The sequence below is a fragment of the Lithobates pipiens genome, unplaced genomic scaffold (genome assembly GCF_037356315.1).
Source record: "Lithobates pipiens isolate NorthernLeopardFrog02 unplaced genomic scaffold, aLitPip1_a1.2 Scaffold_27, whole genome shotgun sequence".
In the NCBI taxonomy this organism is placed as follows: Eukaryota; Metazoa; Chordata; class Amphibia; order Anura; family Ranidae; genus Lithobates; species Lithobates pipiens.
In genome coordinates this window covers 161,129,042-161,139,193 of record NW_027507788.1, presented here as the reverse complement: position 1 = coordinate 161,139,193, position 10,152 = coordinate 161,129,042, and the positions used below count along the sequence as shown (strand labels likewise).

Genomic DNA, 10,152 nt, shown 5'->3' with positions numbered 1-10,152 from the left:
CCCCACCGGTCTTACAAAGCCTCCTTAGACGCTTTAAACGCGATCAAAGGGCAATCAATTCAGTTTTCGAAACGGTCGTCAGCAAAGCCGCACTGCTATTCAACTGAATAGTCAATCTTGCAGAGGAATGTTGAAAATGACATTTTCACATGACTTTGCCAAAACGTAAAAATAAATTTCACACATGGAGGGAAAATGGAAAAAGTGATGGGCGCCAGTGGCGATTCAGAAAGAAATAAAAACCAAAATTGCTTCTCTATTTACTTAGTGTCAGCGAGGGTACAAAATACTGTCAAAGCCCCCACCCAAGTGCTTTCAGATGACAGGGATGCTGGAAAGAGAGAGAGAGAAGTCTTGTCTAAACTTCTCAGACCCTCTCCCAGCATGGGGTCTGCATGCTTTTCTGCCCCATTGTTCCGAAACTTCATAAAGAAAAAAAAAGGAGGAGGAAGAAGAGAGTGAAAAAAATCGCACAAAAGCTGTTGAAAACATCCTTAATAACACATTCTAAATAATTTGGCAAAACTGGATGGAAGGGAATAGAAAGCACAAACTTGAATTGTATCTGCAAGAAGGCGTCCTTGGGCACTTTTTCATTTGAACCTTGTGTTTTGGAAGTTTTTTTTTAGTTTTTTTTACCTGGGTGCAAATCAAACATCAACGTCAATGATTTTGATGGTTTTCTTTGTAAGCTTTGTCTTCCTGCCACTAGGATGGGGCACACAGGTGAACTATTGTCATTGTGGTCAAGCCTTGAAGCCTGAAGGACATGACCTATTGACTTCCCAACGTCACCCAAGGCACCTCCACCACCACCGACCCAAAAGAAGACACCGTGTAAGAGGTAAGAGCCAAAATCAGCACCTTGCTAGCCTTCGCTCCTCATCAATTACCATTTCCTCGTTAAAGACTTCCTAAGGAGGTTATGATGGGCATAAAAGTTAATTGCAGAACAGCTTTTTTTATTTTCTTTAGTCTTTAGTGCAGTAGATAAGAACATCAGGTGAAATAAAAGAAATGGCAATATGTTAGAACATAGGATAATGGACACATTTGAGCAAAATGAAAGTGTATGTCCAGGACTCCAGGTAAAACTCTTTTTTCCAAACAGGAATTTCCTGTCTGGTGAAACTGTTGTCACTGGGACAAGTGTGGAAAAATCTCTCTAGTGGAGCCCTGGATAGCTGTAAAATCCATCAGAGCTCTTAAATCTTCCTGATTTAAGGCAAAAACTAAACAAAAACAAATTGGCTGTAGATATACTTTTCGGATAAAGAATTACATGAACAGCATTCATATATTTTGCTTTAGACATATTTGATCATCAATGGTAGATGAATAACAAATTTGAGAATAAAAACTTTGCATTGTTGCTATTGCATTTTAAAGAACGATAGAACAATATACGTTAGGATTTTAATTTTAGTGCATGCCACCTAGATAATAAGCTGCTTGGGGATGATTTAAATGCCCCCCCCCCCCCGCAATCTCCAATATCCAATATCCCTGTGTTTGTGGGTACCTGCAGACATTCCTGGCTGACTGGGGACAATAGCAATCATGTATTAGTCACACTTAACTGGACTTTTTCTATAATTCTAAATATGTTATTTTTTAGCTTATCTAACCCACTTCTTCATTTCCAGTGAGTATCAGGAAGATATCCATAAGTTTTTTTATCTATACCTTAGGGCACCTTAATTCAATCACCATGGAATAAGTAGATGTTGACTGTCAAAGAACAGAATGGGAGGTACACAAGTTGTGGAGCTACCTGCATTTATATCCACACCTTAAGACACCATAAACTGGCCATACATGGATCGAAATTCAGCCTGTTCAGCCACATTTCGATCAACTTGTGTACAACCAGCCTGTTGAAAAAATGTCTCTCAATCGGTGCCGCCGGCTATATCTGGTGGTGCTGATCAGCGTATTCTGGTGCCAGGGAAGTCTGCCTGCTGTCAAAATAGAGTAACTCAACGGGAGGGATTCCCCCATTCACATTGAGTGAGTGGCTTGGGGAATCAAGTCATTTTCTTTCGTTCAACCTGCTGGTTGAATGAGAAGAAAAAATGACTCATGTATGGCCAGCCTTAATCAAATCACTATAAAATGTGTAGATGTTGATTGTCCAGGATGTGGATATAAATGCAGGGGTGTGTCTCTGACAAGGGACAAGCTACAAATCATCTTCAACATTACACAAGAAGTCCAGCTGAATTTGACCATCTACTACTACCGGTAGTTGTAATATAACTTGGAAAAAACGAGAACCCTCACAGATATAGCAAATGGTTGTTGTAAGAACCCTGCACCAGCATTTGGCTCTGATCTTCCCCTTCACACCCCCTTCACACCTGGCCACAAAAAACATATCACCAGCATGTGTATGTTCAGGTCTATAGGGCACAATTTAACCTAATTTTTATACCCACTTTTACTGTCCAAAAATCTAGACTTATTAAAAAAATGTTTTGGGTTTACGAAATTTACATCATCTAAGATCATGGCATTTCCTGTAAATGTACAATTATCTAGGCACAAATGCGTTTGTTTTGGGCTGCAGTATGTAACATGTAAAGTGTTTTGCTATGTAAGGGACATGTGTATAAAGCAGTGAATGTGAGTTTCACATGTAAATATTTAGTGATGGTGAATTAATCACGCTCATTTAAAACACGTGCAGCTGGAAGATTCACCTGTGGTGATAGTTTGTTGAATGTCATACGCACTGCTTTAAAATATGCCCTGAGAATTTTAGGGCTTTTCTGTTTATATCATTCATTAGCCAGTTTTATTGCTTGCCTTTTTATTTAACGATCAGGGCCCTCTGATTTCTACTGTATTAATGTGTATTGTAGTTGTACTGTCTACCCTCAAGTTGTAAAGCGCTGTGTAAACCATTGGTGCTATATAAATCCTGTATAATAATAATAATTTCCCTTATATTGGCAGGAAAGGTGCTTGTTAATCGTTCCACTAGATATTATTAAAGTACATAGACTAAAATCCCATTTACATGGTGATGTAATTTCAAGAAATTGTTTGCAGTCTGGAGCTTTTAATTAAAAAAATAATCCCTGGTAATCGTGCCATAGTTACATAGTTAGTCTGGTTGAAAAAAGACACAAGTTCATCCAGTTCAACCAATAGGAAAAACGAGTAGAAAACCTGCATATACACAATCGTTTTCCTACAGTTGATCCAATTTGCTCTAGTAGAGGAAAAATGTATTCCCTGATCCCCCCCCCAGAGGTGATCGGATATTTCCTGGATCAACTTTACATAAATACAGTGCCTTAAAAAAATATACATACCCCTTGACATTTTCCACATTTTCTCATGTTACAACCAAAAAACGTAAATGGATTTTATTGTGATTTTATGTGATAGCCCAACACAGTTTTCCAATTTTTTTTACAAACAAATATCTGAAAAGTGTGTCGTACATTTGTATTCAGCCCCTTCTACTCTGATACCCCTAACTAAAATCTAGTGGAACCAACTGTCTTCAGAAATCACTTAATTAGTAAATAGAGTCCACCTGTGTGTAATTTATTCTCAGCATAAATACAGCTGTTCTGTGAATCCCTCAGAGGTTTGTTAGAGAACCTTTGTGAACAAACAGCATCACGAAGGCCAAGGAACACACCAGACAGGTCAGGGATAAAGTTGTGGAGAAGTTTAAAGCAGGGTTAGGTAATAAAAAAATATCCAAAGCTTTGACCATCTCACAGAGCACTGTTCAATCCATTATACGAAAATGGAAAGAGTATGGCACAACTGCAAACCTACCAAGACATGGCCATCAACCTAAACTGACAGACCTGGTAAGGAGAGCATTAATCAGAGAAGCAGTCAAACGACCCATGGTAACTCTGGTGGAGCTGCAGAGATCCACAGCTCAGGTGGGAGAATCTGTCCACAGGACAACTATTAGTCGTGCTCTCCACAAATCTGGCCTTTATGGAAGAGTGGCAAGAAGAAAGCCATTGTTGAAAGAAAGCCATAAGAAGTCCTGTTTGCAGTTTGAGAGAAGTTATGTGGAGGACACAGCGAACATGTGGAAGAACGTGCTCTGGTTAGATGAGACCAACATTTTACTTTTTGGCCTAAAAGCAAAAATTGCTATGTATGGCAGAAAACTAGCACTGCACATAACCCTGAACACACCGACCCAACTGTGAAGCAGGGTGGTGGCAGCATCATGTTGTGGGGATGCTTTTCTTCAGCAGGGACAGGGAAGCTGGTCAGAGTTGATGGGAAGATGGATAGAGCTAAATACAGGGCAATCTTAGAAGAAAACCTGTTAGAGTTTTGAGACTTGCGAAAGACTTGAGACTGGGGCGGAGGTTCACCTTCCAGCTGGACAATGACCCTAAACATATAGCCAGAGCTACAATGGAATGGTTTAGATCAAAGCGTATTTATGTGTTAGAATGGCCCAATCAATGTCCAGACTTAACTCCAATTGAGAATCTGTGGCAAGACTTGAAAATTGCTGTTCACAGGCGCTCTCCATCCAATCTGACAGAGCTTGAGCTCTGTGTGTGCAAACCTGGTGGAGACATCCCCAAAAAGACTTTCAGCTGTAATTGCAGTGAAAGGTGGTTCTACAAAGTATTGACTCAGGGGGGCTGAATACAAATGCACACCACAGTTTTTACATATTTATCTGTAAAAACTTTTGAAAACCATTTATCATTTTCTTTCCGCTTCACAATTATGTGCTACTTTGTGTTTGTCTATCACATATAATCCCAATAAAATACATTGATAATTTGGGTTGTAACATGGCAAAATGTGTACAATTTCGAGGGATATAATAACTTTTTGAAAGCACTGTAGTTCCCTGAATGTTTTAAAGGCCCATGTACACTTCTGCTTTGCGGCAACATGGGTAATGCATGTAACATACATTGCTGCATTGCGGTGCAATTTATTTTGAACGGTACCCCGACTCACTACAGCAACGCACCTGTGCTGTAGCAAGCCATGAAGCACAGTAGTGCGTTGCATTAGAAAAAAGGGTCATGTGCAATTTTTAGGACGTCGGGGTATGTTGGCAACCCATTCATTTTGAACGGGCTGCCTTACTGCAATGCAAGTTAATGTCACGTCCAGACAAAGCTATGTGATCTTTATTGCGAAACACGTTGACATCATCAGCATCATGTGATGCCTTCCTCCGTGTCCCGAAAGTTCCCCCACGGTCTATGCATGCATGAGAGGCTGGAGGAACTCGGTAGATGCCGCTATATACGGAGAGTGTTTACAGCTAGATGAGAAACAAGTACCGTATCAATAGGATTAAATGCCAGTATCATGCATGATGGTGTCTTCTCAGATATAAGGGAGGGTGGACACCAAACAGTACTTTGAATGCAGATCCAACATAAATTGCATCACAACAGGAAAGTATCGTAGGCTTGATAGTGTTTGAGACACTGTGTACGATAAAGTGGATTGCTGGCAAGTAGACTCTGGAGTCTTTATCTATACTTAACACTGGCCAGTCTGAGTGTCATTTTTGATACATCCAAATGCCAGAACATACTGGGTAGTGATTGTATTTTTGAACTGCTTCAATCTCCAACATCTAAGTGTACTATGGATTGGTCCTAATTTTATCCTTTTTGCCATTATATGGGCATTATCCCCATTGTTTTTCTACAGGACTTTATTTTTTGGCAGATTATATGGAAAGATCATGGACCGTCTTTATTTATCCTTTAGCAGTTACGCTTCCCTTTTAGGTGCTATTACTTTCCATCCAGGCTGTCTCCTCCATTATCAGCAGATATTGACTTTACCGGGGCTCTCCCCATATACAAGTTAGTTTCCTCCCGAGGCACAATTCAATTTTCCCTTCCACCTTTCCTTTCCATCCATACCGTGGGCTCGAGCTTCCCAGGGACCACTATATGGATGCCTATGCTTTATTATACACAATTGTGCGTCATTATATACATCATTGGTGTGGCATTCACATCCATATACAGATTCTTAGCGTCCGGATGATTGTTTATTTGTTTATTTCTTGTGTGTCTTGTCTACCGTATTTATCGGCGTATAACACGCACCCCAAGTTTAGGAGGGAATTTTAAGGAAAAAAACTTTTAGGAGGGAAGTTTAAGGAAAAAAAAATACATTTAAATGCCCATCAATGCAGCCTTATCAGTGTCCATCTGCAGCCTTGTGCAGTGTCATTGCAGCCTTGTCAGTGTCAGTGTAGCCTTGTCATTGCAGCCTTGTCAGTGTCAGTGTAGCCTTGTCATTTCAGCCTTGTCCCAGTGTCATTTGCAGACTTGTGAGTGTAGCCTTGCTCCATTGTCATTGCTTCAGTGTCATTGCAGCTTTCCAGTTTAAAAATGGCACTGCTGATCTGTGTATCTCGGCGGTGCTCGGTGGCTCTCGGCTCCTCTCGCAGTCCTGCCCAGTCCCACCCTATGATGGACATAACTGGGCATGACTGTGAGAGTAGCCGAGAGGAGCCGAGAGCTGCAGAGATCATAGCCGAGTGTACTCGGCTAGATTTGGCTCTGCTCACAGTCCCGCCCAGTCCCTGTGTTATGTCCATCATAGGGCAGGACTGAACATGACTGTGAGTGGAGCCGAGTCTAGCCGTGTACACTCAGCTATGATCTCGGCGGCTCGCTCCTCCGCTCACAATCATCAGAGGATCGGTGGGGGATTGGTGTATAACACGCACCCACGATTTTCCCCTGATTTTAAGGGGGAAAAAAGTGTGTGTTATACGTCGATAAATACAGTATGTCCCGTGTTGTTTGTAGCTACACCCAGAGGTTACCTGATGCTGACTTCTCTGGCTGTTTGTCAAGTTTTCTCAGTATCTACATTATTGTCTCCTATTAAAGTGGATGTAAACCCACTCTCATCCTTTCTAAACTACTGCAGTATGGATTATCTAGAAGGATATATATGCCTCCTGCATGTATACTTATCTATCAAATGTCTCCCCTCTGTCTGCTATGAGACCAGAAAAACTGCAGATTTTGTGGGCGGGTCTGTTTTCCAGGGATCAGTGGGTGGAGTCTTGATGTCAGTAGACTCCCTGCCCACCTCTACACTCCCTTTATCAACATGCATTTTCTCCTGTGTATGTCTTACACTGAACTTCTGCTATGATCACTAACATCCAGTCAAAACCCAGAAAAGAACCCACATGACTTCAGCATGCCAAATCATGCTGAGTTGTGGAACAGCCAATCCTTGCAGAGCAGCAGAAGAAAGGAGTGGAAGGGAATTAAAAAATAATGCGTGTCTCTTAGGCTAGTGCATGAGATATGTAAATCACCTGTCACTCACAGCAAGGGGGAGGATTTGACAAAAATGTTCTCTGTTTGTCAAGATTTATCTCACTTAACAATAAAAGGGGATTGCTCAGAGCTGGATTAACTCTTTGTGGCAAGACTTGGCTCAAATGATAGTAAAATCTTATAATCTGCAATATGACATCCACTTTAAGGAGTTTTATAGTGACATTTATTCAGTAATAAAATTCTCATTCTTTTTCACTTTCCTATACATTGTATACTGTGTCGCTCCTTTTGATCCTCTGGTTCTTTTCAGCCTTAATTAGGACAGTATTTTTGTATATGCTATATTTGTAGACTAGATTGACACTACCCATACTGGGTACATGATGTATTGAGGACATATTTGTGCCTTACCACACACATATTTAGGCCCCTTTTTTCTGTTATATAATGTGCAACATAACATGTGAAAGCACCACAAAAAAGTAAATAGGACCTAGGGATACTAATTAAGTTTAGCTTCACTTGGAGGTAGGTGACCTGGCTGATTTGTAGTTTATTTGATCATTTGGGTCTCCCCTAAATCTAGTGTAGCTGTGGTTCCTCCCTTTGCCAGTAGGTGTCATTGGTACCCCTGGTATTAGTATGATGAGCTACAGTAAAATTGGCTAATGAATATTTATACTTCTCCTGCCAACCAGTGCAAGTTTCCTTGCCATTCTTGCATGTTGCAAGTGAGTATAAATATTTTGGGTGGCAAGGTGATTGGTGTCTTCCAAACAGGCCGTGCTCTGGGGTGGGTGTACGTGGAGCAACTGTGTGACTAGGCCTGAAGCCTAACTGTGTTCTCAAGGCTCTGAGACATAGGAGCCTGTCTGAGGACACTGGGGGATCTGATGAGGACCTTAGATGAAGTACCAGGGGTTACTCTGCCATAGGGGGAATCTAGAGAGCCTTGGGAAGCAATAAGATGGACTCATCCAGTAAAGTTCTGCATTTACTGTAAATCATGGTTGCTATTGTAGACATCTGGTGCTAAGAAGTTACAAAATGCTAGGTTTGGCTTAAAAGGCTCTTTTTTGTACTGCTGTCTGTTTTTAGAGGAGTCTGTTAGTCTGCCTGCCTGCTTGATTTTTTGTGTGTTCTGAGGTCTGATCGGTTCAGGTTACCCCATCCAAGGAATAAGTATGCTGCTAAGGATGTAATCTATTGCCTGCGCTTAACCACCCCTTGTTGGAACCCAATCGGGTGTTCCAAGGTTATTGACTAATTAACTTAAAATAACTCTCACACCTATTTAGGGTATGACTACTTCATGGGACAGGGACACCAGTAAAATACCTGAATGTTGAACCATTTATTTGCTATACTTTAAAGCGGGAGTCCGCCGGGACTCCGCGTTTTTTTTTTTTTTTAAGTCAGCAGCTACAAATACTGCAGCTGCTGACTTTTAAAATAGTGACACTTACCTGTCCAGCGCGCCTGCGATGTCGGCACCCGAAGCCGATCTCTAGATCGACACTCGAGTGCTGCCGCCGCCATCTTGGGTATGGGAATCAGGAAATGGAGCCTTTCGGCTTAATTTCCCGGTTCCCTACTGCGCATGCGCGAGCCGCGCTGCGCAATGAGGACGGTCCCAGCTGCCTCTGGGATCTGTGTGTTTCCCAGCAGGCAGCGGGGCACTTGCGGAAGGGGGCGGGCACTTGCGGAAAGGGGCGTAATGTACGCCCCTTTCCGCAGAGAGCTAGCCCGGAAGTGGGTGCAGTTACCTGGATTATCCAGGTAACTGCACCCCCCTCCCCCCTGAAAGGTGCCAATTGTGGCGCCAGAGGGGGGAAGGAATCCGATGAGCGGAAGGTCCATTTTAGGGTGGACCTCCGCTTTAAATAACTTTAGCAAGGAATTTTGTAGTTATATAACTTTGCCTGGTCTGAAGTCACTTTAGGAGAATCATTAAAGTGGAGCTCCACCCTAAAGTGGAGCTTCCGCTCATTGGAACCCTCCCCCCTCCGGCGCCACAATTGGCACCTTTCAGGGGGGAGGGGGGTGCAGGTACCTGTACAGTACAGGTATCTGCACCCACTTCAGGCATAGATATCTGCAGAAGCTACGCCCCTTTCCGCAGAATCGACGCCCCTTTCCGAAGGTCCCCCGCTGTCTGCTGGGAAACACACGGATCCCAGAGACAGCGGAGACCATCCTTATTGCGCAGCGCGACTCGCGCATGTGCAGTAGGGAACTGGGAAATGAAGCCGCAAGGCTCCACTTCCTGATTCCCATACCCAAGATGGCGGCGGCAGCACCCGAGAGACGATCGAGAGATCGGCTTCAGGTGCCGACATCGCGGGCGCGCTGGGCGGGTAAGTGTCATTATTTTAAAAGTCAGCAGCTGCAGTATTTGTAGCTGCTGGCTTTTTTTTTTTTAAACGGCGGACTCCCGCTTTAAGGGGTGCATGCATGCTTGTTGTATCAGCGTTCACACCAGTGGCAGCGCAAGGGCTGGCTTTTGGGGCTATAGCCCCGAATCTGGGGTACATGGCTACGAGTGTCTTAGCGGGTGCAGCTTTTGAGTAAAAAGAAAGGCTAGGCAGCAGCTATTCCTTTATACTGGCTTTTCAAATTTACAAATGCAGCAAATTAGAAATCAGATGAAAGGTTTAGCACTGGGAAACACTTTTTGAAAGATAAAAAGTGCATTATATGTACAACTATATAGATCAGACCAAAATGAGGGACAAAAGAGGAGGAAAGAGGGACAGAGGGACATTGCTCCAAATAAGGGACAGTCCCTCAAAATCAGGAACAGTTGGGAGCTATGCCTTAGGGCAGCAGGAGAACAGAAGTACAGCCGTGGCGGAAGAGGTAAGGG

At 42.8% G+C, this 10,152-nt stretch overlaps 1 protein-coding gene across 1 annotated transcript in view; it reads left to right on the top strand.

Moving 5' to 3' along the window:
- The first annotated feature begins 377 nt into the window (after positions 1-377).
- The window catches only part of ROBO4 (roundabout guidance receptor 4), a 202,668-nt gene continuing 192,893 nt past the window's right edge, over positions 378-10,152 (top strand). Inside the window, exon 1 of the mRNA XM_077457781.1 lies at positions 378-844. Within this exon, the coding sequence (XP_077313907.1) occupies positions 667-844 (178 nt within the window). The 5' untranslated portion in view covers positions 378-666. The remainder of the gene's footprint in view (positions 845-10,152) is intronic.